We start from the raw sequence: 27,733 nt of genomic DNA, 5'->3' as shown, positions 1-27,733 counted from the left end.
GGCTACGTTAGTGTGCCCTGTTCCCCATCCTCCTGGCCAAATATCATATTCTGGCTATTTCAGGGCCTTTTCTACCTCCACTGGGATGGGGCAGCTGGTGCCTGGCCCTAGCTGTATTTGCTTTACCTTGTTGTATCTTCTCTTTTTGGTCAGCAGGACAGAATCTTTACAACACTTGTGTTTGCAAGTTAACAACATGAAGGTTATGATGTCCTGCTCCAGTGGCCAGAGTGCGAACAGGACTGGGTCCAGCATTTGCAGTGTCAGGTTGTAACACTCAGCACTCTAAACCCAGCTTTTTTGCCTCAGGGGACTGGATCTGTTTGGGTTTTTGGTGGTTGATCAGACACTGGTACCTTCCAGTGCCCTCACACCCTTGGCCCAAAGGGAATCAATCACAATAAATACCACTGATTCACTTCTTGCAATGTATTGTAAAATCATCAAGGAGCATGTAAGCCGTATCCATTTGATGTGGCTAAGTGTATGAGAGTTGCTTACATGTCTTGCCTCCCAGAGAGAATCAGCAGAGGAAGGCAAAGTTACCATTGTTAATTCAAGAGGGCCAGGGCTATTTATTTATTTTTTTTAATATGTCTGATTTCTTTGACTTCTAACTCTTTTGAAAACATATCTGCTGTCTGAATTCCAGTGGGAACAGATAATGGAGGACTTGGCTTACCAGCCAAAGTCTGATTGGCTTATTTGTATCAGCACTTTGCAACATGAAGGGCAGCAACCTACCATGAATGAACATCCACCTTTCACTTTCCTTAGAGGAATGAACCACTACCACCAATGTGAACCATACCTGCTGATCCTCTCCCACGCTGTGCAGGCAACACATGAGGACTCCTGGTCCATGCTCTTGCAGTGTGTGGGCTGCTGGCTTGATTTGTGAACAATGCAGACACTCAGACTCTGTAGTGCTTCATGCTCATGTCCAAGAGAACTGTTTATTATGTTTACATAGAGCATGATCAATGTGGAAAACATTAGAAATATTGCATCAGTGGTTTGGTTTTGGACAGCATTGGAAATGACGATGCAGTTGCTCACATCATGTCTGTATTACGAGGTGTGCAATATGCCATGAGGAGCCAAAGCTTTGCGCTTTAGTTTGGGAGGTGCCCACCTCTGGCACACTCGCTGCTTGCTCCTCTAGTGCCACAGTTATGCACTTAGCTGTCTGCTTTTCCTCCATTTCACTTGGAACTTGTAATTTTCTTACAAAAGCACAGTTTTTGAAACCAATCCTGCTAATACACAAGACTGTTCCCCCTCCCTCTCTTCCCCCCTCCTCCCATCCCATCCCAACTCATCCCATCCCCCATGCTCCCACCAACACATACCTCCTTCCCCTCCCTCTCACCCCGGTCACACAGCAAATATCCTGATGCTGCAGTTCCAAGCCATGTGTCCGCCCCAGCCTATGCAATCCAATGGTCTCTGACCAAGTCCCTTTGTTCAAATGTTAATACAAAACACACAATAGGAAGAAAACAAAACAAAAGGAGCCAGACACAAGAGGGAGACACACTGCTGGGCTCCAGCCCTGGCCTCTGAGCCCTTCAACTAAGCTCCACTACAGCTAGGCTCTTGGGGTATCTCCTTTCACACTCAAGGCTGCAGGTCCCAAAGTTTCCAAGGTGCATAGGAAAAGGAAGAAAGGAAGTAAACTACAAGACCTGTTTCTGTTTTAGGTTCCCCCCATCCCTTTCCCTCAACCCAATGGCTGCTGGAAGATATTCTTGACTCCGACAGGTCTTTTCCCGTCTTCCAGTGAGACCCTGCCTGGGGACCAGGTTCACTGTAAGTCACTGGTTCCTCTCTGGAACGTGGGCGATGGGTTTGGCAGTGAGGGGAGGGAGCGGAGCACGTTGTGGGGGGACAACAGGCTTTTGTCTCACAGCAAGTTGGGGGGGGAGATGTCAGGGAAGGTGAGAGAAAAGAGCCAAAGGAAGCCGGTTAAGCTGGCCCTCTGCTTGATGTTTGCACTCAAGAATTCTCCTTTGGGCAGCTTCAGTGTGCCAGTGCTGGCCTGTTCTCCAGTCACCTCTCGCAGCCCTGCTGAGAGAAAGCACGTGGTGGGGTGCTTCCTGCTGCTTCATCCTCTGGCTGGCTGCCCTCGTGCCCGCCGGAGATCTCCGAGTCGCAGTCAAGCGCCTCATAGATGGTAGGCAGCGTGGTTTGCTGACTGAGGCGCTTGCGCAGGCCCACGAGCAATGGCTGTGGCATGGAGGAGACATCCACGTTGTTGCCAAGGTCAACCCAGGCCAGACAAGGGAACTTGTTCATGTCCTTCATGGTGTCAGTCAGCTCCTTCATGGTCGCCCTCGTCAGTCGGTTGCCATTGAGGGAAAGATGAGTGAGCTTGGGTAGTGCCCAGAGGAAGGGCAGCAGCAGGCGCACCATATCATCATTCAGCTCAGTGAAGCTCAGGTCCACAGAGGTGAGGTGGTCCCCGTTGTTCTGCAGGTAGTAGGCCATGCGGTGGACATCCCGCATGGTCAGGGGGATCCCTGACAAATCCATGGAGTCCTGGCTCACCTTCTTCTGCAGGCTGGTCTTCAGGCTAATGATGGAAACGGGTAGAGAGAGAGATCATTAAGGGGACCCCTCTCATCCATCTCTCACCCAAGACCACTTGGGTTAGGGGAGAACTCATGAAGAACATGCTCTAGAATGTTAAGCAAAGGGTTAATGAAGCTTGTTTGGGAAACAAGTACAAGGCCTGCACTATGCCTCTAGGCTTTTATGCTCAGCACTTTGCCAGAACTGGCTAAACATAGGATGCAATAGTGTCTTCCACTAGCATATTTCAAAGGGTTTGTCTGTATGTGCGTGTACAGATGCTCATGCACAGAAAGCAAAACAACCAAGACAAGCAAACTTTCCAAGTGCACTGTATGGGGGCTGTTTGTGTGCTACCTGTCTAGGTGAATGCCAAGATCTGTTGCAAACTGACTGTGCTGCAGAGGAGACCAGGGTTAAAAGGCTGAAAAACAGGTATTTTATCAGTAAAACAATCTATGAGCAAACTGGGCTCCCTGAGTGGATTTACTGCATGTCCCTTTAAAAGCCCTCCCAAGCAGCAATTAGTCAGTAAGCAGCACCAGTTGCTGCCTGTTTGGGTCTCTGTGGTCAGCCGATGATCTGGGATCTGCTGCAGCTGTGAGGAGGTGTGGAGGGCATAAGGGTGCTAAAAGAAATCTAAAGTGGTGGTTTCAGCTATTTCTTTTGTTGTCTACCTGGCAAGTGGAGTGAGGAGAAGGAGGTAGGCAAGCTGTACAGCAGGCAAAGCTGTGCTGTGGGGTGTGCAAAGGGAATGGGATGTGGGGTTTTATAATGGACTGTGTCTCTATGAGAGTGCTGTGTAAAGTGGAAGTTGTGGGGCTGTAGGAGCTGGTGGGGATATGCCGCAAGATTGAGTAGGAATGTGTGCTGGGCTGACACAGGAGAACCTAGTCCTTTAGTGTAAATTATGCTAGTCTTGCTGTTCTTTCAGACACACCTAGCTTTAAGGATATGGGAGCCCTTGTAGGACTGCTACTAGTGTCATTAATTGTGTCCTTAGTGAGTCTGTAAGTGCCTTGCTGAGTTTGGGAGAAGCAGGGTGGGTTAAGAATTAACCACCAATTTGAAGGTCCCCACTCTTCCTATCTGGCTCTCTGTAGTGTCCTGCGTACCTGTGGCACAGCCAGTCCCTGAGAGCAATGTGTACATGGGGATATGCAGTTTCCTCGGAGGAGGCTACAGCACCGCAGGAGCTCCCATGGCAGGTGAGAATGTCCCCACAAGCCTTAGTGTTGCCAGGCCCTTCTGTAGTTGTGGAGAGGATGTGATGCTGCCTGTATAGCTTTCCTTTGCGTATGCAGTTCATGGCATCCTGGAAATTTCAGGTCTTAATAATCCCCTATGAGCATGTGATAACACAAGTGAATAAATGTGCATCAGTGCAGGCAACAGCCCTTCATGGACACATTCAACACTGGCAAGCCTGCAGCTGTGCTTCCTTGTAGGAGCATGAGGTGGAAAGACCTCATGGCCAGTCAGTTCTCAAGCCCACAAATTCCTGCTCAGGGTTTAGCAGCACTTTGTTCAGGCTGCTTCTGTGTGTCTTTGTGCATCCTATGGGAATTCACTGTGCAAGGCTGAGGCAAGCATGCATTTGAGCTAATGAGCTCTCATGCTGTAGAGGTAATAACAGGATGGAATAACTCATATTCAGACCTAAAGGTTTAAAAGAGCCTTATATATTACTTACTAGATATCTACACTTTAGATGACCCAGACTGCTCCTCAGTGGATCACGGAAGAGCCAAGGGGGGCAGTGCTTGTCTGTGCTGTCAAACAGCAGAGACTGATGTACTGGTGAGTTATAATTGGTTAGAAAGCACACAAATGAGTCCTCCAAAGGGCCTTCACCTGAAGATGGTAGTCAATGTCCCTCCAATATCAGGGACCCAGAGATAGGACTGTGGAGAACTACTCAACCACGCTGCTTGTAGCAGCGATGTAGTTCTCTTAGCTGCTGCAATAGGAGTAGGAGTTGTGAACTGTGCATGCTGCAGTCTGGGTGACACTGAGTTGGCCTCACTTTTCCTGCCAATCCAAGGGATGCTTGATATTAGCCTGGGCTGCCTGGGGCCTGTTTTTCTTAAGCTCTCCTGGAAAAACTGTATGTGAGGTTTTTTGTATAGTTTGTCACCAGTCACTGGCAGTGGTGTAGCACAATCTACTAGAAAAGGGAGTTCAACTTGTATAAAATCTATTAGGGACTGGCCTCAAAGCTGGAAGAGTCTCAGGTCTCCCCTGGCACAATGTTATCCCTTTAGCTGTGCTAGATGTTTTATCTGAGTGTTTGATATGGAGTACTTGTTGTTCTAGGAAAACCAAGCATCAAATTCACAGTGGAGGTGTGTGTTCATATGGGGCAAATGAAGCAGGGAGAAATCAATCTTGACTGTAAACCTGACTGCATAGGGGAAATAGGCCCCTAAATCCAGTAGGGCCTGGTACAAGAGATGAGACTAAAGCCTTCTCTTGCCTCTGTTGGTTTAGAGTAAGACCTTGTTGGGGGTATGGGGGAATATGGGATAAGCATAGAAGCAAACTTGTAATTACTTCAGTGCCTGATTTGTGCAAACACAGCCTGTGGCTCCTGGAAATTCTCTTCCCTGACCTTCCTATTGTAAAGCTACAAAGAACAAGCCTTAGTGTTCCCAGTTTGGTATGGGGATGGGGACCACTGGAGGGCACGTCTGAGCCAGCACCGCTCCCTCTGCCGGGCCTCAGCATTCAGGTGCACATTTTCCTGCTGCATCTGCAACAGCAGCTTTCTTAACAGGGTGCAAGTCTGAATGGCTCTTGGGGTCCTCTTTTGAGTGACTTGGCTCTGAGAGCAAGCAGTGATAAGTGAGGGGGAACATCAGAAGGACAAAGGCAATGTGCTTGTCTGTCTCTGCCCATTAAGCCTCCCCTCCTGTTGACTGCTATGCAGGGACTGCAGTAATAAGTCATGGATCGTGCTCTGACCAGAGCTAGTACCTTCTGTTGCTCTCCCCAGCAACAAGCCAATACCCCAAGGAGGCTTTAATCAAGCAGACAAATTATCTTCCCGTAATTGATTGTCCAGACTGGACTGCTCCTGGCTGAATGTGCTTAAACCCTCCTGCCCTGTGCCAGAGCATTCCCTCCCTCCTTCACTGGCTTGGCTTGTTTTTCTTTCCTTTCCTGTGTTTTTGCTGCTTCCTTTTGTCCTCATTGCTGTACCTGCCAGGGTGAGTCTGAGCTCTGTCTCAGTGCTGTGGGCCGCTCCTGTGTTTAAATTGTTCTCTTGCCTATAAAAATGCATCTTGTAGAGCTGTGTCTGTAGAAGCCTCACCCTGGTAGACGTAGCCCCTAATGCTGCAGCCAGGCCCCCGGCTCTCTGGTAAGTTCTGAAGCATGAGACCTGATGCTCCATGTGCGCTTTGAACCCTGGCAGCTCTCATCCTCACCTTCTTGGTGTTCCTGTGCATATGAATACCATTGCTGGGGCAGGGCACTGAATAGTTGGCCACCTATTCTCCTCTATTGCTTTAGAAGTAAATATATCTGCTGTCAGAAAAGGGATGGGGAGACATGGGTGGATGCTTTACTGTGAGTTATCTGACACTGGGGCTCTGCTAAGCTCTGTTTTTCTTGGGGCAGGGAGAGCACAATACACAGGACCCCAGGCTCCCAGACACTTGTGTGGCAGCTGAGAAAATGCCAGGTTTATTTCCAGGGAAGTGGGTCATCTATTATCCCCTAATTTCTGCAAGTAAAATAGGCTTAACGATTGCTTCAGCTGCAGCAGCTTTTTTTTTCTTTATGTGAGACAAAACAGCTACTTAGCAGCATGGCTCTTGATGCACATGGGACTTGTGGGCAGAGGACTGCAAAGCACTGGAGGCTGGATTAACCTAATGCTACTGCAACTGGTGCTGTGTGCAGATTTATAATTGCAGGGATTTGCATCTAACAAGGATCCGGACCCTGGATGCAGAGAAGCAGTTTGTGTTTGTATTATTCGCAGCAAGCTTAGAGAGGAAACAAACCCCCACTTCTTCAGATGTGGGGGGAAAAGCTGCAAATAAGAAATTCTGTGAAACTTTGAGCATGAAGCAAGGGAAATCAACAGCCTGTTCCCTACTGCCTGCCTGGAGCTAGATGCAGCATCCAGTGAGGGACAGTGCCTGTCTGCCCTCCTGTTTATAAGAGATCAGCATCCTGCTTGCAACTTTTCTCCAGCTCTGCTGAGGGATGAGAGCTCTTCTAGGTATTTCTCCTTGTTTCCCCTCATGTGAAGCAAATTTTTCCTTGCATTGTGCCCAGCTCCCTCCTTGAGGTCTGGCCTTTCTCCCACTGACCTGCAGGCAGCCTTCCTTCCAGCCTCACTGCCCATTATCCCTTCCCTAGGTGCCAGCCCTACTCTTTAGTGGGCATTAGCCAGCGCTCTATCTCTCAATCAGAAATGTGGGCTGGGAAAAGGATGAAACCATCTTGTGCCTCCTTTGGCTTTTTTCTGCGATAAAAGTCTTCTTCTCCCAACGTAAGGCTCAGTTGCTGTTCAGTCACTGGGATCTCAGCTAACATAAGCAAATTCAGAGCTGTCTTGAGATGAAACAATTAGGAGACCTGAAATTAATTGCTAGTTGTTTTGTCTCCAGGACCTGTCCCAAGGGACCCAACCCTTAGGCTCTCTTCCGGGTCCTTCTTTGAGTGCACAAAGCTGAGGGCTCAGCACATATTTTAATTAGCACTGGGTCACTTCAATTTCTTGCTCATCAGCTAAATCCTTTGGTGGCTGCATGGAAGGGGTGTAGTGGCTCCTGACTGTTGCTCTGGTGGGACTTGGGCAGCCACAGCAGCACTTGGCCTCTTGTTAGCTTTGTGGGGTTTGGAGGAGATTGTTCAGCCCAAGAAAATGTTCAGGTTCCTGGAGTCCCAGCTTCTTTTCCTTGTCTCCATGCTATGGAGAGGGGCTGGGAGGAGACTGTCAGAGTCAGATAGGATTTTGGTAATGAGGGATGCCCTCTACTCCTTGCCTGTCTCTCTGGGGAGTTACCAGCTTTCTCACCTTCCTCCTCTTAGTTTTACATTTAATTTGCCTCAAAATGTAAAACTTTCCTGATACCAGAGACTCCCATTGCTGTGCATCCCCTCCTTCATTAACAGGTACTGCTAGTAGTGGCTAATTAACCATGAGTCAGGTATCTCTTGGCTGCTTTTCCTTGCATAGAACCTAGTGACAGGCATGTCTGGATGGCTTCTCTGCTTTGAGCAGTGATTTAGGGGATGGACCCTGGGCTTTTTAATCACCTATTTAGCATAATCTGCTTGCTTTGCTTCCCTGTGGCACAGGGTTCTGCTGTGCAGGGCTGCATCTAGCGAGACATCAAAAAGGAAAGAGAAGCCTTAAAAGCACTGACCTAGACTAACCCAGCCCGAGCTGTTCTGAGGCTGGGACCAGCAGCTCTGTGAAGATGGAGGTGGTGTACAAACAGGCCACTTTCATGAGAAGTCCCTTAGTCACATCTCTGTTCCTGTACCCAAGCTCTTTTGATCAACTGTGCGAGATCCCTCACTTTGGAGAGAAGGGAGTGCAAAGGTGGCCTTTCTGCTCCTGCCCTCCCTCTGCAGCTGGGGTGGGACACGGATATCTGTAGGTGCTGATGCAGCTGAGCACCTCTCCTCCTGGCTCTGCAGTCATCTTCACTCTGTCCTTGAAGGTGTGTTCAAGAGACCTGTGAACCCTTGGCCTTCCTACTGCTGCTATTTGATCCAAGACCTCTGGTTGTTTCCCTTCATTATTTAGCATTACTCCTAGCTTTGCTAGGATAGACCTATCTCCTCACTTCAAATGTCATGTATCAGCCAATGTTCTTGTTAGACTTTCAACTAAGAGTCAGCAAGGCACAAGGTCTCTGCTGATTCTTTTTGAACTATCATCTGCCACCCAGCCTTCATTATTTCACTCATTGTCTGTCTCTCTGTCTTCTCCTGCCTGCCAGTCTTGGGTGTTTTCTTCTGATCTGTGACAGGGCAGTGTCAAGGTGCTGGATGACCCTTTCTGCCATCTCCAACAGTCTTTGCAAATGTACCTGCCTCAATGCTGCCAGGAACCCTGATCACAGGTAGTGTTTGGGACTCCCCATTCTAAGATGGGAGGGGACAGTTCTGGCCTCTCTCCACAACATATTCACCAGCTCATGTCTGTCCAGCTGACATCTCTGTGAGCAGCAGCTTCTTGAAAACATTGTGTTGGGGCAGTTCCTGTACTCCCATATGACTGTTACCATGTGGATCTAGTTAACTGACTGATATTCACTAACTTGGCTTCCTATGTCTGAAGCAGGAATGATGGTGTCTATTTTCCCTGTTGCATAAGGGTGATGTGAAGCTGTAGTTAATATTCACCTCATGCCATGTGAAGGCTAGGATCTAATCTGCCAGAGCTGTCATCCGCAGCCCTGAGTGATGCTTTCAAGGGGAAAAAAAAAAGATCCAAAGCCCTTTAAAGCTGTTTCCTTGCAGTCTTCTAGACACAAGTGCTTTTATTGCATTTTAAAAGTGCATCTAATACCGCAGTGTCTGAACAATGCACATCAATAACTGAGAAATGGAGCCAGGAGCCCAGAAGGGATGCTCTGTGCTCCCCCCAGCTTTGGCTTAGCTAAGATTAAATTCACTCAGATGAGCAAAGTCAAAATCTGGTGAGGTTTGTGGAAAGGAAAGCCCAGATACATGCAGTTTGGAAGTTATTAACTCCCTACACACAACTGCCTTTGCGCTTCTGGAACTAGTCACCGTGTGAAAAATCTGGATTTTTATTTTCTGTGCCAGGGACACCCTGATTGTAAAAATCATTCTCTGTTTACTGCCTGCATGTTTTTTTTAGGTTTGATCCTTTCAAGAAAGGAAGTAAGTATTTACATTGAAGTAGCCAGCTCTGGGTATGGTGCAAGTGGAAGATACGTAAGGTTCCCTGACATGGCTTTGTCAAGACAGCTCAGTTAAAATCCACAGCTTCTCACTTGCAGTACTGCTCTCCAGATGACGGCTGTCTTCACCTGGTACCCTTCTCCCTCTCCACTCTGAATTGCAGTCCAGTGTGTCTGTCCAGTCTGTGTAATACACCCTCTGAGTCCAGCCCAGTGCTGGGGGCAAATGGTGGCACTTGCACTAGCACATGCAGTTTTCCTTAATTCAGCATTGCAGGAGGCCTCAAGACTTGTGAAAACAACAATAATGTCCAAAAAATCTGCACCTATGAAAATTTCACAGAAGTGGTATTGATAGCCTAAAAAGCCGATGTCTGCATAGAGGAGCATTTCTTAATCCAGTATTCTTTGCACTATAAATGTCTATTTAACGAGAAAGCGAAGCTGGATTTATACAACACTGTAGGGTATATTCTTCTCATTAAGTGAGTGATCTATGCAAGTGTAGAATAAGGATAAAACTGAATTCCCATTAGGATATAAGAGACACAAAATTGTGGAGTGAAGTGATGCTGGTCCCTGCTGTGGAAATGTTATCCTTCAGCTTATGTGTTTTTAATTGTAAATCCCCCAAGAGCTCACTGTCCCTGTTTGGTTAGGCAGCCTGAGCTGGGTCAGCTGCAAGTGGGGTGCAGGCTGTTCACTGCAAGCTGCAGACCTGAGATTTTGCAGGGAAGGAGAATTGAAGCCCTTGCTTTCAGTGTAGCAAACTTGACCGAGTATCACCTGGGCAGCTGAAACAGTCTCTTTGGGTGACTGCACAGCTGGGACACTGCTAACCCTTCATTGTACAAGGCAGACAGCCTCTGTCAGGGACCCACAGGCAGGGACGCAAAGGGCAAGCTGCCTCCCAGCATCACCTTTGACGGTTTAATCAAGCAGAGGAACCAGATGCAGCCTGGGCTGGATCCTTCCTACTCGCTTCAGCTGCTGGTGCATTGGGTCCACAGTGCTGCACTGAGCCTTCTCCTTCCACATTTCTGTATGGACGCCGCTTCTGGCCTTCGTATCAAAAAGAAATGGATCTTATTCATTCTGCTTTATCAGTTCATGGGTGGCTCAGGTTCGTGCTTGCTGGATGTTTTGGGTCCCACTGAGAGTAAAAGGGGATGTAACTACAGTTTGTTTCTGACTCACCAGTTTGCTGTTTGATGATAGGGAGGAACATCTGATGTGATTCGGCTCCAATATTGCAGGTCCTTTCCATCTCCCATACCACATCTCCATAACAGCCCAAACATAATTAAAACCTGGCAGATGCTCTAAGCTCTCTGTATGGCTGGGCTTGTTAATTATCTCCTGGACCCACTTGACATGCTGCCAGAAAGTGGAAATCGCATTTCAGAAGAGAACAACGGGGTCCTGCATCAGCTCTGTCAAAGCCAGAAGCCAAATCCCAGGAGACCACAAAAGCAAGAGGAGAATTCAGTTCCTGAATGTGATCTCCACACACTGATTCCTTCTTGCTGACCCAAATCCCCACTAGATTTTAGAAATGCCTTCTAAGCGTTGCTGCTACATCTATGCTTTTTACAGGACTTGATGGCAGGAAGGGTACAAGCCCAGAACACAGGCTCAGTGACAGAGATTATAGTAATACACTCCTGCTAGTAGAAAGAGGGAAGTAGAGAATCCAGATCAGGTAAAAACAGCCTGGCTGGACAAAATTAAGCCCTGGTATTTCCAAATGAAGCAGATATTTCTTGCCTTCCTGCTACTGGCAACTTCCATTTTCTTACAGCAGCCTCAGATGCCAACTCCGCAGGTGTCTTTTACTGCAAACCAGTTCCTCTCCAGCCTTGAGAGAGCGAGCTCTGCTGTTTAATGTTTAATCAAAATTTTTTTTGCCCTATGTAACACCTTGCAGTTGGACCTGGCTGCCAGGCAGGGCTGCCCATTCTAGACCTGTATTTCCCTCCATTGCACGTTGCGCTCTCCCTGCTTGTGCTCACGGATATTCTGTACCTGGCCGATACTTTGGGCCTGAGCCCTCTGAGTGGGGTTTGGGCTCATGGAGCCCAGAGCTCTTGCTCTGGCCACAGACATTTCTGTGTTGTTAGTAAGGAGTGAGTTTGCAGCAGGCAGTTCTCTGCTCTCCCCAGGCTGTGCCATCAGAGGCAACACCTCCAGTTTGACCCTCCAGTCTGGAGTTCAACTGGGGAAGAGGTTTGTTCTGCTTGCAAACAGGAGTGTGGAAGCAGAGGGCTGAGTTAGGTAGTGTCAGGGAGGGATTTTTCATTTGGAAAACCAGAATGAAGCTGGATTTTGGTACAAGGGATCTTGGAGAGGAATGGAGACAGCCATCCTCTATAGAGCTCTCCCTGTCTCCAACACTCCTTATCTTTACACCTCCCTACCTTAGGAGGGGATGAGGATGAGGTCAGACCTGCTCTGTACATCCTGCATCCCCAGCGCTCTGCAGGGTCCCGTAGGGAAATTGTCTTCTGAGTGGGTCTGGAAAAGGATTTGCTCAGCTCTGATCCCTCAATCTTGTTTTGTGATTCCCAATTGCAAACCAGCACAGTCCTGCCCCATGGGTGTCGCAGTGAGTGCATTGAAACTCACAGAGCACTCAGATTTGGTGGCAAAGTGGGACTACAGGTATGAGAAGCAGATGGCCTGGAATTCGTGGTATTAGGGATTTTATTCCTTCAGATGCACTGGGGATCTGGCTCTGAGTCAGAATGAAAGGTACGATGGAAATGCCAATTCTCCTGGGGGCTTTAAGCTGCTGGCACATGCATCAAAGACTCTGGAAGTCTTGGGAAAGCCCAAGGCCGTTCTGAGAGTGCTGCTGATTTTGCATTTATTTTTACCCAATCCCGCATTTATTCTTGTGAAGCTGACATGAGCTCTTTTCTTAGACACTTCTATGTCTTCAGCAGTGATCTGCATCACAGGAACAGGCTTTGCTCAAGAAAGATGAGGAGAGAAGGGGTGGATTTAAAAGAAGCAGGGATTGCTCTTTATCTGGTTAGAAAAGCCAGCAAGTGTCAAAGAGAGAACAAGTGTGGGTGTCTGAATATGTTTGTAGTAGTGGAAAGCATCTGCCATCTGGTTGCTGTCAGTGGCCAATGTGCTTTGAGTTGGGTTCCCTGTGTGCGAGGCTCTGCAACTTCTCAGGTCCCTCTCCTGGTCCTGGCAGAGAAGTGGGAGGGAAGTACGGACAGTCACTTCTCTGCCAGCCACCCCAAAGTGGTTCCTAATGAATTAGGTGATCAGCTTGTGGTAGTGCCTTGTAATAGGAGACCTTCCCCACAGGCAAGAAAGTTTTACTGGGATAAACAAGGACAAAGTGGAATGCGGAGCTGGGGGCCGGCTCAGCTCGGCACATGGGTGTGTGTGTCTGCCAGGCTGCCAGCTTTGGCTCTGCTCCTGGGGCCAAACACCCTGCAAGAAGGGTTGTCTATGCTGTGTGATCATTGGGATTGATGTCAATGCACTTGGGAGAGGCTGAGGAACTGTAAGACTGCCTAAAGAGGAGTAAATAGCAAAGCAGATCAGGGAGAGGGGTGTTGACACTGACCCTGCACTGTTTGGCTGGGGTTTTCTAAGAGAAGCTCCCATGCAGGTTTTTGTCCCTGCCTTTTCTCAGAGAAGGGCAGTAGGATCAGACTGGGATGGTGCCTGGCTGCAGCACGGTTTCTCATGGCAGATCCCCCTCTGTGCCCATCCACACTGTCCCCAACAGGCCGCTTACCACATTTGGGACTTCCTGCGGGGCATGCCGTGCCGGTGCCATTTCGAGTGGGGGGTTAGGTGGTAAATCAGCTGCCTGCAGATCCTATCCGAGGATTTCCAGGGGTCGTATTCCTGAAAGCAAAGGGACAGCTTAGCCTTTCTGTGCATCACAGCAGAACAGGAAGCAAAAGGGAAGGACAGAGGAAGGTGGGAAAGGCTGAGAGGTGGTAGTGGAGCAGGGGAATGTATACAGAGCAGGAGATGAAAGAGGAATGGTGAAAAGGGCTGAGGTGCCTCTGTGCCACATGCCATCTTGTCCTGGGCTGGAGAAGGAACAGTAAGCAGGAGCACCCCTGCCCAGCCAGCGTGTTCCTACCCAGAGCCAGGCTACAGTTTCACACCCTACCAGGAGCAAGTGGAGCTCAGAAGAGGGGGTAATTTTCTAGAGCTGTGGCAGGGGACCCTGCTCTAGGCCAGGCAATGCCCAGGAAGGCAGGAGTGGCTGATAATACAAGAAGGGCTTTATGCAAGGAACTCCTATGCCATTTCCTTCAGAGATCTCTGTTTTCAAAAAAGCCCAGTGTAGGGACAGCATGGGTGTCTCGGCTCCTCGCTGCTGTATCCTTAGCAGCACCTGTCCCCAGCCAGGCAGACAAGCCGTTAATTCACTGTGTTATAGGACTATGCTAAATTTCTGAGTTACCTTGCTGCCATGCTTCTCAAACTGTACCTGCATACTGTCTTTGGGCTGACTATCTGTTCTCCTGATGTGAAAAGTTCAGCAGTCAGCACCCTTGCCCCATCTCTGACGTGCTTCTTGCTGGGAGAGATGTGCCCTGGGACGTCCCTGCTCCTCCTGCAGCAGCATTTGAACTCTGATTCCTCCTGTGCTCCAGCTGGAAGATGCCGGTACAGGGAACCAGAGAGTTCCCCATATTCCATCTCACTTCCTTGCAGCCCTTTCTGCTCATGGAGGTCTGAGTTTGGGAGCTTCCCAATGCCAGCAGTTCCCCTCTAGCCACAGCAGTAACTCCTCAGGAAAAGAATGCACCAAGGTGGGTGCTGCTTTCCTGGGCTTATTTTTGCACACATTTTCTATCTCTGTGACTTTGAACAGCACCTTTCTTCCCCTGGCAAAGCAGAATGGCAAATGGCAGCTGCCAAAGGCTGGGATGTCTGCTCTCTCTATCATATTTTTCAAATGCTGATAGATACTTGCATTCCCATTCCCCAGCCTTCCAGCTGTGACGCAACATATGCATTTAGGGATTTGGTAGGTAAACACATAGTAAAGCTGCTGGGGAATATGCTAATTTATTCTTTATTGCATGCGCTCAAAGTGCTGTACCGTGGGCCAACAGCTGCACTGTGACTTTCCTAAGCAGTGACTGAATCAGCTGAACTCCCCAGGGATGCGCTGCCAGCGTGTGGTCGTTCTGCTGTGCCAAGTGGAGAGGGATCCCAGCCTCAGTGCTCAGCTGAGCGCCCCCTGATCCCTGTCACAGCTCCCCTAGGAATCCCGCAGACACTGGTTTGTGCACTTGGGTTAGGTGCCTTGTTCTCTACTACTACTGTGCTGGCAAGGCTGCAACTGGCGCCCTGCTGTCACCTACGACAGCAAACCTTTCCGAGTGGGTGCACGTGCACACCAGGTTGCAGCACAGAAGCTGGCACAATGCTCTGCAAGCATTTGTTGGCTCACAACTGAGAACTACCCTCCTGTTTTTTCCCATGTCCTCACTGATTTAATTTCCACTGACGGACTGGGAATTGCGCTCAGCCTGCTTGCCTGTAATGCAGTTAACACCCGCCAGATGCTCAGCCAGGGTCAGAGAGGGGACGTGCTCTGCCAATGTCAGTGCTGGGAAGGGTGCTGAGTCTCTCCAATCTCTTAATTAAACTCCTGCTGGCTTTGAGGGGTAGCTCAGGTGCTCACCTTGTTCTTTAGGAATGGGGAAAATCTTATCTATATAATGGTACATGTGTCAGTGCAGATAAGCATGTGCATCTGTAAGACATGAAAACAGAGGTGGGGTGTATATGCACATATATGGAAATCGTAGTTTGTTATCTGCTAGGGACCTGGGTACTGGAGTAGGGTAATGTCCCCTCATGCTGCCTCCCCTGATGGGCACTGCACAGCACGAGGCTGGAGATGGTCTGGTAGAACAGCTGGAGATGAGGTCAACTAAAGTAATGTTAAGAGGTACTACTGCTGCAGCCCACCCTCTTCTTTTTTAGATGCTTATAATATTTGTGCAAAAATTACACTTGGAAAGAAGATTTTTCAGGCTGCACTGCATCCTAATGATGATGGTTAAACCTTGGCTAAATGTAGTTTGGCTATTGAGACCTGACTGGTTAATTGTTATCAGAGAGCCTCGGGAGATGGCAGAACAAGGTTAGAAATGCCACTAATGTACACCAAGCATTCAGAGTATTCCCTAGGGTGCTGCTGTTTGCTTTGAGCTGTGTGTACTTAATATCTCTCTTTGAATAAAGAAATTCACTCTGTTGCTCTCCTCCTAAAGTAAATGTGACACTTGCCAAGCCTGATGAGTAAATGGATGTATTGCAAATCCAAGCGTTTGTGGTGGCAAAGGGTAACAGAAGTAGATGCTGGTGTTGCAGTGGGACTGGTATTTGTGATGATCATCTGCACTCAGCCTTGCCTTTCTTTGTCTCTGCTCTCCTCTCTCTCTCTCTCTGAAGGAACATGCTGGAGCAGTGCAGGGATACTGTGCATGTAACACATTTACTTCTTGAACCCTGAGTTGCAATATATTCCTACAGCCTTATATCTGGAAGGTTATAGGGGATATGCAATGCTGGGTTAGGGTGGTTATATATGGCGAAGGGTCTGGGAAAAGAGAGATTCTTGTTCTCCTTCTGCAGAAGCACCAGCCTGGGCAGAGGTGCAAAGATCTCTGTTCCCCTCTGCAGCCCCGTGAGCTAGCTGCTTTGAACCTCTAAGGCACACCAGTTAGTATGGCACCACCATCCTCCCAACATATTGTCTGGCCTGTACCCTGTCATCAAGTTTGCAAAAAGTAAATTCCTGATTTCTGTGTGCATAAGTGACCCTTCCTTCAGTTGCATTCATGTTCTGAGGTAGGTTTAACTGATTTCTGCAGAAATATGCACAACAATCTGTATGGTAGGACATGCACTAGCTGGTTCTGAAGGACTGTAGAGCACTGCATCAGCCACCCCATTAGGGCTCTATTTGCCTCAGTGCTATGTTGCAAAACGTCCATTGAGCTGAGAGAAGGGTTCACCTTTTTGGGACACTGCAAATCTCTAGCGAGGCTCATCAGCAAGTCATGGGAGATGGGATCCACCAAGTTGAGGAAAGTTGCATTTTTGTAGAGCACTTCATTTAGGAATGTTCCTTCCAGTCCCAGGTCCTACGAGAAAAACATAGTTAGATACATAGTCTCCCTTGGAGCTATAACCATGATGTGTTTTGAAACCAGAAATTTGCTCAATACAGGAAACTATCCAACAAAGGCCAAGCAGTTGCTTCTGACCCAGCATTACTGTGATGGGGGATGTGGACAGGCAAAGAGCCGAATGAGATGCAGTGTGAAGTTGAACCAGTCAGCCTAGGGACTGACTGCCTTGTTTCCACCTACCACAGGAAGGTGAGAGCGGTATCATTTCCAGGCTGGCTAGAGCCCAGAGAGAATTAGTTCCAGAAAAACTCAAGAGTTTTGTCAGCCTCTATGTGTGAATCTGCTGAGAGAGCTGAGCAGGAAGGCTGCCTCTAAACCCGTTTCTCCAATCTCAGCTTTTCTGGAAGAATCAAACCTTTCCCAGGTATTTAGATACTGCCATACACTGTGGTGGTGACTGGCTGAGCAAAAGTCCTGACCATCAATATGAGTCTAGCTGTGCTTTGAAGTTTTCAGTAAGTGCTAAACGCTGGAAGTACTGTCTTTTAGGGTGTAATGGTAAATTTATACATAGCTCTACTCAACAGTCATGGGGAATTCTCTTCCAGAGTGTGAGCTAGAGGAACATCTGTGGTCCATGCAACTTACCTGAATGGACCAGGATATGGGGCACCTTTGGACACGCTGGAAGAAACCTCAGTATCCTTGGAAACCAGGAGCATCCCCAGAGGCCAGATGGGTGATACTGCAAAGGACTAAGCCTTTTCTTGCTAAGAGAACAGCTAAGACCTAATATGAACACAGTTATTACAATCAGGAGGTACCACAGAGCTGGGGGGTTAGTGGGGGAGGAAAGGGCATCTGGGAAAGAGATCTCATACTCCCATGAAAACACTCTGAAGACAGAGAAAAATACCCCAGGAGTAGAAATGTAGGACAAAAAGGCTCCCTAATAGGGATAGTACTAGGTTTGATTCACTTGACGAGGAGGGCTCAGCTGAGGGAGGAAGCAAGTCCTATGTCCATTTTGTATGCTGCTGCCAGGAGAAATGAATAAGCAAATGGGTGCCCCATATGTTCATGCTGCTCCACTGAATGTGTGCTTCAGGCACTGAGAGATAGCGGGGGAAAAAAAAGGAGAGAGAAGGAAAGCAGAAAGCACCAAAGAGACCCTGGCTACACACATGGTGGAGAAAGGGAGAATAAATCAAATGCTTCACAGCCCTATCACTGTATACACAGATGATACCCATAAGCAACTAAGGAACCCAAGCAGTGGACCAGTCCTGAAGGACAGACAGCCCCAGCCACAGCTGGATGTGAGCCAGGCGTGTACTAAGGCATCACGCCAATGTCTCCCTTAACTATAAGGCTTCAGGGAAATGGAGCCTCCTACGCCAAGCGTAATAGGCACAGAAAGCTGCTGAGAGGATGGCATGGTTGGGCATGCAGCTCTGGATGTCAGAGCAGTAATTAAACTTCCCCAGTCGGAGCTATACCATTAGCATGAATCTGCATTCCCATTCTAAATCCTGCCTGCGAGGGTTTTACAAATAATATAGCGGTAAACATTCACTTCACATTGATAGTCCATAAATTCTTAGCCTAGGGGCATTTTTTACTTCATCTTACTTGTTTCTTTTTCTCTCTCTCATTTCTTGGAGAATTTTGAACCACCTAAAGGTTGGCTGCAGACAGAAGAATATTTTAAGTCTTGCCAGTTCAGTTGGCTTAGTGCTGTTAGCTTAAAAATGACACTTGGCCACTGCCTCAGCACAGGGAAATCAGATTGTACCAGACTTTTCACTGGTGTAAGTCTAATGTCTCCCTGGTTTCAGCTGGACAATGCCCACTTATACCAGCAGGAAAGCTGGGCTGTCTTTGCAGGTGTGTATTCTGAGACTGGTGAGACGATGTGCAATGGAGCTGCCCGAGTGTTCCTGTACAATGAGTGTACACCTGTGGTTGGCAGTTGTTCTCTGTGCAGTCTTCTAAAATATTAGGATCTTGCATATCTGCTGCTGGCTAGCTTGCTTTACTTTATTACACCCTCTCAACATCCTAGGAGCAGTCCACAGACCTTTGAGGTCTGCAGACCACAGGTCAAAAACCACTGGCAGATACAACTACATCCTGAGGGGTAAATGTGTGAAGCTGGACAAGCTCTGTGTCTGTGCAGAGCAGTGGGACGCACACATCAAGAGCCCGTGTCCTCTGACCTGGCTGGGCATGTCTGCTCATTTGGGAGCCCACAATTCCAGTCCCACCATTGCTCTGCCTTCTCTGGGGCATTTGCACGATGAGGTATGGTGTTAAATATTCTCACTGTACACTGGAGTGAACGAAGTATCTCTCTTTTTGCAGGTAACAAACAGACCATCACTGGGGACACATTAATCCGTGACTCCTTTGAGCGTGTTACTGCTAAGGTAAGCCAGTTTGAGTAAGGAAGAACATGCTGGGGACCAAGCTAAGGGCTGAATTTAGTTGAGGAGGGAAATTTGTAAATGAGAAAAAAGGCTGATCATAACACTCTTTTGAAGCTGCCATTAGACATGAGGACTGGTTCTGATTACATGACCCCAGCCTGGCTGACAGTTGTGTTTAGTCATTGGAGGGTGCGGTATGCAGTATGCATTAGCGTTGTAGCCTTCTGTCTCTGAAATCTTTACGCACCCAATAAACTGGATGCTTTGGGGTGATGTTAGATGGATTCCCACCTTACTTGGTGAAGAAAGGCTGTGTTGTGACGGCAGGATGCATGCTCCACTGCTCTGTCATGAGCAGATGGACAGAGGCTCACTCTTTTAACATGGACAGGCAGAAATGGGGACCAGGAACAGAGGGAGCTGGAAAGGCGGTGGACAAAATATGAGTGTTCATGGTAATTCTCAGCACAGATGTGGTGAAATGTGTGTTCAACTGATTCTGAAAGGAGCTGGCAGGCTGTATTGAAAGGAGGGCTTAGAAATGGCCCTCCATTCCAGATGGCCCTGTGACTTAGCGTTCAAATCCTGGCGGTTCACAGATGGGCTTTCTGGAGACCTCCAAGGTCTGTGGGGGATTTCAGCATGTTAGTCTCAAGGAGAGGTGCTGAACACTATAGAAAATGACATTCTGTAGTTCTGGCCTCTGGCATACCCTACAAAAGTCTGTTCATGTTATGTCGCCACGTTCATGAAGTGAGTGGTTGCTTCTATTTTATCATGAGCTTTTTGTAATAGTGCCTTTCCAAAATTGTCTTTGAAATCTTATCCAACCCTTGTCTGCTGTACTGGTGCACACATAGAGGCTTTCTGCTGAGGATTTATCTGTCTACACACATGACAAGAGTGTTTGTGGTGCTGGTAACACTCCTCATATGAATGCTAAGGCAATGAACAGGAAAAGTAGAGATGTAATTTTAGGTTCTGTTAATTCTCACTCATGAGAGTGTAAGCTGCTGGTAGCCCAGGTCATTGACCACCACTGTTGGATGTGCTGTAAAACCCAGGATCTTCTGAGCAGAGACAGCACTCTGCAGTTGGTAGTATGGCTGTACAAGCATCCCAGAAAGCCATCCCTGTTCAACATACTCACACCCAAAGGTTACTTGCTGCTAGGGCAAGAAACTCGATGTGTTCTCAAGATGATGTAGGTCATTATCTAATGAAGCAATGTGATAAGCTAAGAACTGATGGTGTTCTATGTCCAAATCAGAGGAAGGATTTGTCCCCTGTGCTACTGATTGTAGAGTTGCCTGCAGTTTAGGGGAGCTAAGTTTGCCTGGAAAGTGATGGTAGCACTGAGCGATGGATGAGATGGCTCTGTTCCAGCAGCAGGGCTCTGGCCTCAGCATCAGTTTGGCACCATGCTGTCTGCACACTGGCTTTTCTGTTCCTGAATGGTGGCAGACAGAGACAAGCTCCCACTGATACACTGACCGTTTTACCTCTTCTCTCAGCCTAGGCTGTTCCAGAGGTCCTGTCTGAAACCATTTAGGGTGCTCTCAAAAGGCAGAGCTTGGCCAGCCTGGCTGGGTGGGTATATTGAGATGCGGTGGCAGAGGGATGGCAGTGGCTTTTCTCTGGGGGGCATTAATCCTGAGCACACCCAGGGGCTGGCATGAAGGGGTGTGGATGCGGACAGCCGAGGCTGAAGACCCCTTCTGCGTGCAGCACAGTCCTGCTCCCGGCTCCTTCCTAGCCCCCAGCCAGCCCGGCCAGGTGCCCCTCGCCCGGACGGGAACACGGGGAGGTGACAGGGAGCCAAGGTGGGTGTCGCCTCCCGCAGCCGCTCCTGGCTGCCACTGCGGGGTCCGGGCGAGGCAGCTCCCGCACCGCTGGGGCACGGAGCAGCCGAAGGCAGCACAAAGAGCCCGCCCCGCCAAGGCGGGCTGCAGACCCACACCGCCGAGGAGGGGGCTGTAAACCCCGGTTTCCTGCCTCACATGCAGGCTGGGGGGCTGCAGCCCCCGGCCCCGCCCGCGCCGCGCACAGCCCTTTGTTGCCCGCGCTGCCCCGGAGGTGGCGGCCCCGGGGCCGGCTCGCCCGCAGCATTTACCTTCCTAAGCAGCCTGAGGATGTGCACGGCGTGCTCCCGCTTGTGCTCTCGGATGGTGGCCTGGATCTCCCGCAGCCACCCCACCCGCCGCACGTAGGGCGCCGGCGAGGCTTTCCGCAGCACCCCGGGCAGCTTCTGCGGGTGGAGGAGCAGGGAGGAGAGGTGGAAGTCGCACCGGCCGCTCTCCAGCTTGCCGGCACAGGGCTCCTCGGTGCTCTCCTCCTCCAGGCTGCTCTGCCGGCTCAGCCTGGACCCCATGGCCGCGCCGCCGCCGCGCTCCGGACCGGGCAAGCACCGGGCGCTGGGCCGTAGGAGGTGCCGAGGGAGGCGGAGGGTCTGGGCCGCCCCGCCCGGCCGGCTCCGCCCCGGCTCCCCGGGCTCCTCGGCTGCTGGTTCCCGGAGGAGCAACGCCCCAGGGGTATTTTATTTGCTCTGGTCCCTGCCCCAGCACCCGCCTCCGCAGCGACTGGGCAGCCCTCGCTGCCTCTTCTCCCGGAGGCGCCTCCTCCTCCCGGGTCTGTTCTGCCGGGAGATGCTTGGTGGAGAAGACAAAGAGAGAAGCGGATGCTGCCGGGACCGCTCCTTGCATCCAGGCGTTTTGCGGAGCTTTTTTTCCTGGGCAAACTCTTTCAACACTGTAAAAGGTTGTCAAGATTAACAGTGGTTCAAAAGACGCCATCTGGCAGGAACTGTTTCTGTGGGCTGTGTTTTCTATCAATCTGCTGTTGGACCCAGAGGAGGTGTTTTTATGAATCTAGAAAGTGGCAGAAATTTTGCCCACCACCCGTCGTCTGCAACTGATAGTACGATGCTGGCACCGTTCCTTACCTGCTGTGGGTTGAAGTGTTTTCTTCATATGCATCCCTCCTCGCCCCAGCAGTGCGCAGCAAGTTTAGCACATGCTTTTCCTCAGACAAAATCACTGCCTTCCAACAGGATGATATAAAATAAAGCCTGGATCCCATTTCCAACCACTGAGATTTTGCAGGCAGCTGAGTTAAGCTCCCTGCATAACCAGTGTCTCAGGCTGACCTTCCACTTTCTGGAGCTGTGGGCTCACTTCTATTCAGGATAACCTCCAACCCAAGCCCAGGTGCCCATGATGGGTGGCAAGTTCTGCACAGAAAGCAGGAGTGTCTGGTAGCTGTAATGTGAGGGCACACAGCTATGGGAACAGCCTGGAGTTCCCACTACCTCATGCACCCATTAGACAAGTATAATCTGATGCATACACAGAAAAATCTGATCTTGTGGCCCATGGGTCCTCACTTTGGAGGAATGAGAATGGCTGTGGCTCCTTGCTGTACAGAGCCAGCAAGGTTAATTTTCCTTCCTGGCATTCCTCAGAGCTGCAAATGGGGGTGGAGACGTGAGTGCTCTGCATTATTACAGCCTCTTTCAAATACTTGATGGGTGACCTGAGTCTGGTTTGAAAAGACAGGGGCAGAATGGGGCTGAATGCTAAAGCAGCCTGGTCAATGCCTCAGTTTTGTCACACTTTATGCAGGTCTCTAACCATGATAGGCCAAATTCTGATGGCCCTTCTCAGATTTTTATTGAATGTTTGATCAGACAAAAGCCCTGACTGTCCATCTCCCTGTTGTTCCCCTCTCTGCTCTAGCTAAGCACCTCTGCAAGAGAGAAATTAGCATTGACAGACCCGAGATATTGCTGAGACTCAGGTTAATCTCATTTGGAGAGAGTAGATGCTGAGTAAGGACTTCAGGATCTAGTTGGAGAGCTCTGAGAGAGGCTGGGTCAAGAGAAAATCACTTATATGGGGTGCAGTGTTATGGCTGTGGGAGTGTCACTGAGAGTAAAAGGAAGGACAAAAGCTGCCCGTCTGGAGCAGTGGGTAAAGGTGTCAATGGAGGGTTGCACAGTGGCCTTTCCCTGTTGTCTGGTAGCCGGACAGGCTGTCTTAGGTCTGTGCTTCTGCCTGCTCTGTTCTGTGAGCACTGCTGAAAGGAGAAGCAGCAATAGCTGCTTGGGTTTGTAACCAAAAGATCAATTTAATAGCAGAAAGGCTTTGTATGGCTGAATTGTCTCACGCCTTATCTCTGAGAGTCAGGAGAAGGAAATGTATTCTGCAGCTTACATTTAGGTGGGGATGAGACCATGTGCATTGTTCTGAGGTAGTGGGAGACCCCTGAGCAAGCGGCTCAGGGGATGGCACTGTTACCAGGATACCTTTTCCTCTGTGTGTGACTTGAACCTATCCTGCCACAGAGCAAATCCTCTTAACAAACAAACAGTTGTGGGAGTAGTTCAGCTGGCTCTCATCTGTGTGCTTTAAAACTGGAAGCACTACAATAGCATGAATAATAGGAGCTAATGAGAAACACACCAATGCTCTGCTTGGTTTTACTGAAGAAGAAGGGCTGGCTGGCAGCTCTTTGTAGACTAAGGGATAATCCTGCCCTATCTGTGTGTGCTTTCAAAGGGTGCATGACAGCAAGTGGGTGTATTTCTGTAGCTAAGATGGTCAACAAGGTTTGCTGCATACACAGGGAGGAGACAAGAGTTTGCTCAGGAAGAGTAGACTCTGTCAGACACTGCGTCCTCTGGTCCTATACAGCCCTGGGAGAGACTAAGCCAGGAGGTAAGGATGCACGACCTGCAGGACATCAGTCTGTTAGAGTGTCCCCATCATCCCTTTCCTCTTTGCTGTGGTGGCAAGAGTACCTGACAACTCTGCAGGGAGACAGATCAGCTCATGGGCTTGACAGGTAAAACAGAGTGGGGACTGTCACAGCAACCACAAGCTGTGGTTTTGAGGCTTGGAAAGAGGATTCCTCCATCCCATCCCAGTGGACATATTAGCACCACTCAGAAGGATATAAACATGCTGCTAACCTGAACACAGGTGTACATGGTTCTGCCAACTGCAACTAGCTGGGTGCAGCATGTCTGAGTTAGTTTTCCCAAAAATGTCTCTTAAGATGAGAAATGGGAAAAATAGAAAGCAAACAGTGCTGAGGCTGTGAAGGTTGTGGCTTCTTCCCTCACACAACTTGAGGGTTACCTTGAGTTTGCACTGTATAACATGCCCCTGTCCTGTTTGGGTAGTGCTCAGTGCCATAGTTATTCCCTCAGACATTGCAGAGCTGGATCGCTGCAACCAGAGCTTGTGCCACAGCCCTTTTCCCTGAAACACCCCGTGGTGCTTGCTGTGTGACTGCAATTCCAATTGCCCCTGCTGGGGAGGAACCAGGCGTGCACAGGCACTCGTGCACCTGCACGCTCACTGAGGCTGTTCTGATTTGTATGCCAGTCAAGCTGGATTCGAATGACAATCCTAATTATGTTTGCCTTGTATATGATGAAGGTTACATTTTTGACTGTTGTTGCTGGGCTGAAAATGTAATTGATTAATTTAGTGCCTAAGAAGGGAAAGAGGATTAAGGCAGTGAGGCTGGGCTGTCAGACACTGCATTGACTGCCTCACACTTTCACAGCTTCAGCTTTTGTTTGCCTGCAAACCAGCTTGTCTGAGCTCCCAAGTTGCTGTTTCTCATGGCTCTGAGCTTGTTGGCAGATGCCTCAAAGCGAAGCCTCCTGCAGGGAAGGGAGAGCCCTGGAGAGATGTGTGTAAAGAGCTAGTCCAGGCTCCAGGTTTAATTCCATTATATGTGGGGGCAAATGCACTTGCTGTTTAGCCGTGATATCTTCAAGGGGAAATATATGTGGGGAGCATCATAGTGCAAACACCTGTAAACTCTTGACTGAACAAGCAGCACAGACCTGCAGAAGGTCCATGACAGTAGTGTTTCAGGAAAGAAATCCCTTTAATGCTTGTGCAGAGTACGTGGAGGTGGGGAGATAAAAGATGAATACAGCATCAACTGGACTGTGGTCTTTGGGAGTTCCCGCAGCATCCATACTGGCAGTAGCAACTGCACACAGGCGCTGCTGAGACCCTGCACTTGATGGAGAAATGGCAGCAATTGCCCATCTAATATTAATTAGGTCTTAAGTCTTTTGCTTCTTGCAGCTGGGGCTCTCTTTGCAGCTCATGAGGCCCCTTGGTGATGTTCTGGGTCTGAGACATGTATCTGTGTGATGATGTATTTTAAAAACAACAGAGTTATGCTAAGTAATTATGGGCACTGATCTGATCATTACTGGGCAAATTAATCAAGTTCTAGCAGGGTCCACAAAAGCAGATTTGTTGGCCTGTATATTGCTCGCATAGGGAACCTTAACAACTTGTGATCTTGTGGTCACAGTTAAATTGGACAACATTGCTGCAAGCACAGGGAAGGTCACCCGTCTGCTCCAGTGATGCATGGCATTAACTTGACTCTTAGCACAGGAGAATTCTGAGCTTCCACTGCTTTCATGATGAATTGGTTAGGTACCTGAAGTACATGGAGGATTTCTGTTACCTCCATTCTGGGAACATGCTGCACCCATTTCATTTAAATGAATTTTATCTTGATTAAATTAAGCCAAACTGTGAAGCTGGATACTGTGAGGTTTGGACAAACAGTCTTGCGCTGAACTGCCGCAGAGGCTGTAGTGCCTGGCAGAAAGGCAGAGCAAGCAGCTCTGAGAGCAGCACCAGAGACACCCGTCACAGCTCTGGAAGCATTTGGGTCAGCCATGCTCTGCATAAAGGCCTTGTCCATCCTGTCCTGTCCCACTCAGGGAGTGTATCACACACCTTCAGTGTGGGGTATCTCTTCCAGCCCTGTGTGGGCTTTCAGAGGGAGGCAGTGGGAAGCCTCAACTCTTCGCATGTTCTGCCCCAGGCTTGCACTTCCCCACTCTTTACCTTCTCCACTCCTCTATTTCTTCCTGGTCCTGCTTTCTAGACACCTCTTCTGTCCTCCCCTGCTCTCTAAAGCAGAGAGCTGGCAGACCCACAAGAAGCCCTACGGAAAGGGGAGTCACTGGGTCTGACAGGAGGCTTTTCGAGGCAACAACGCAAGGTTGCCTGGGTAATACTTTGTGCTTTTGATCAGTCTGTAAAGAGGGACAGTGAAGTAAAAAAAAAAAAAAAGGCAGAGCAAATGCAGTTAATGAAGCAAATGCAGGGATGTGGCACCTCCAGGGCAATCTGGGGCCCCAGGGGGCTGCTTTGCTGTTCAGCCACCTGCCTTTGAGACACAGCAGTGGCTGCTTCCCTGCTGATGCTTTCACAAGGCTGATGGGAGGTGTAGGGGAGGGCCCTGGGACCTTTCCAGGCATTACCACATGTTAGACCATTTGAGAGGCTGATCTAAGACAGGAGAAACAGTGGAGGGAAGCCCTGCAAGGACTTATAATGTGCCTTGCCATGGGGCTCTCACATTTCCAGCCTTTAAGAGGCAGAAACATCTGATCTTATTATATGTCCTTCGGAGATCCCTTTTTTTGTATGTCTCATAAAAATATTTCTAAAGAACTTTTAGAAAACCTGGCTTAGAAGGCATGTCCACAGCTTAAGGCTATGGGCTGGAGTTACAGTTTCATAAAAGAATTAAACCATCTTAAGCCCATACAGGAGAGGCTAAAGGCAGTGCCTGGTGCTGCTAAGCTGCTTTTGGAGCTTGAAACCACTAAGTGCACAGATTATATTGGCTCTAAGCATCTTAGCAGCAGTGCTAAACTGATGGGAGCAGGCACAGGCCTCCAGGGGAGTGTGTGGACCAGGCACTGGAGGCCAGACAGCCAGACTGTGCAGGTCTGATCTGAGCAGGCACAGTGTGCAAAAATGCTGGCGGCTGGTTTGGGTGGTGTCTGCTCGGGAAGCTCGATGCTCTCACCATCAGTAGCTCTGGCAGAGTGAAGCAAGTCCAGCCACCAGGATGACACATAAGATGTCCTCCTGCTGACGATGCTGACACTGCTGACTAAGACTTTCATCTTCTCCAAAGACCTCAGCACTCTTAAAAAACTTCTAAAAACTTGATTACAGTTCATGGCAGAGCTGGAAAAGTGACCAGCTGTTTTTCTTTCCAGCTTGACTAGTTTTTCTCCATCTACATCCAAAGATAAAAAGACATCTCAGAGCTAAAAAACCTCAAGTACTTAAAGCGTAGTAGAAGAGCACAAGAAGGAGGGCTTGATGTGGCAATTGGAGCATAAAAGCCTTCTCTGAAGCATTTCCTCCTCTGCCCAGGAAGCTTTCAGAGTCAGGCTGTTACACACTGGTGACCCAGCATATAGTCATATTAACAGATGGGTGGGCAGAAACAGGTCTCCAAGTCTGTCGGTGAAAGCCCAGTGTTGAAGGGTCTTCTCTGGCTGTTCTATACTGCTCAGCCAGCCTCTGAACAGTAGACTAGAGCTGTCCCCTTAGGAATTCACCCTGTGGGGTCTGAATTTAGGTGATCCCCAAGCCCATGTCAGTCTGCAGGGCAGTGCTCTGAGCAGGCAGACAGCAAAGGGCAGTGCTGCCCACTTCATCTTTGCCAGGAGGCTGCAGCATAGCCTGTCCAGTGCTGCTTCCTCCAGCAAACAGGCTTTTCCCAGGAGCCTTGTCTGTGTCATTAATAGCTGGAACCACCAAGCTGCTCAGCACAAAGGCTCTTTTGGGCTTTGCCAGGTTCAGGTTTGGTTTGGATAACACCCACGTGTGCCGCTTCTGCCATGTGTGCA

The 27,733-nt window shown here is 49.1% G+C and overlaps 2 protein-coding genes across 3 annotated transcripts in view; one reads left to right on the top strand and one right to left on the bottom strand.

Moving 5' to 3' along the window:
• Positions 1–924: 924 nt before the first annotated feature.
• Positions 925–21,742, bottom strand: LRRC75B (leucine rich repeat containing 75B). Its single transcript, XM_005503886.4, has 4 exons — positions 21,149–21,742; positions 16,490–16,618; positions 13,231–13,343; positions 925–2,575 (listed from the first exon to the last, which is right to left on the bottom strand). The coding sequence occupies exons 1-4, from the start codon at positions 21,404–21,406 to the stop codon at positions 2,053–2,055; spliced, it is 1,023 nt and encodes a 340-aa protein (XP_005503943.1). The 5' UTR covers positions 21,407–21,742; the 3' UTR covers positions 925–2,052.
• Positions 3,090–27,733, top strand: part of GGT1 (gamma-glutamyltransferase 1) — a 57,630-nt gene continuing 32,986 nt past the window's right edge. Inside the window, exons 1-3 of one of the 2 annotated variants that reach the window (XM_021289621.2) lie at positions 3,090–3,277; positions 3,678–3,782; positions 18,971–19,035. The gene's annotated coding sequence lies outside the window, so the exon portion shown is untranslated. The remainder of the gene's footprint in view (positions 3,278–3,677; positions 3,783–18,970; positions 19,036–27,733) is intronic. The other variant, XM_065033723.1, reaches the window with a different exon arrangement.

Source organism: Columba livia, chromosome 17 (assembly GCF_036013475.1).
Source record: "Columba livia isolate bColLiv1 breed racing homer chromosome 17, bColLiv1.pat.W.v2, whole genome shotgun sequence".
Taxonomy (NCBI): Eukaryota; Metazoa; Chordata; class Aves; order Columbiformes; family Columbidae; genus Columba; species Columba livia.
The sequence above is the reverse complement of the archived record's forward strand: the minus strand, read 5'-3'. Positions and strand labels throughout refer to the sequence as shown.

What these genes read in the sequence shown, in the direction of transcription:
- LRRC75B (XM_005503886.4), bottom strand. Translation starts at nt 21,406, where the DNA reads ATGGGGTCCAGGCTGAGCCGGCAGAGCAGCCTGGAGGAGGAGAGCACC. An exon ending in ATTTGCAGTGTCCCAAAAAG is followed by an intron (nt 13,344 to 16,489) that starts GTGAACCCTTCT and finishes CTTTGCTTTCAG; the next exon opens with GAATACGACCCCTGGAAATC. An exon ending in CGCAGGAAGTCCCAAATGTG is followed by an intron (nt 2,576 to 13,230) that starts GTAAGCGGCCTG and finishes TTCCATCATTAG; the next exon opens with CCTGAAGACCAGCCTGCAGA.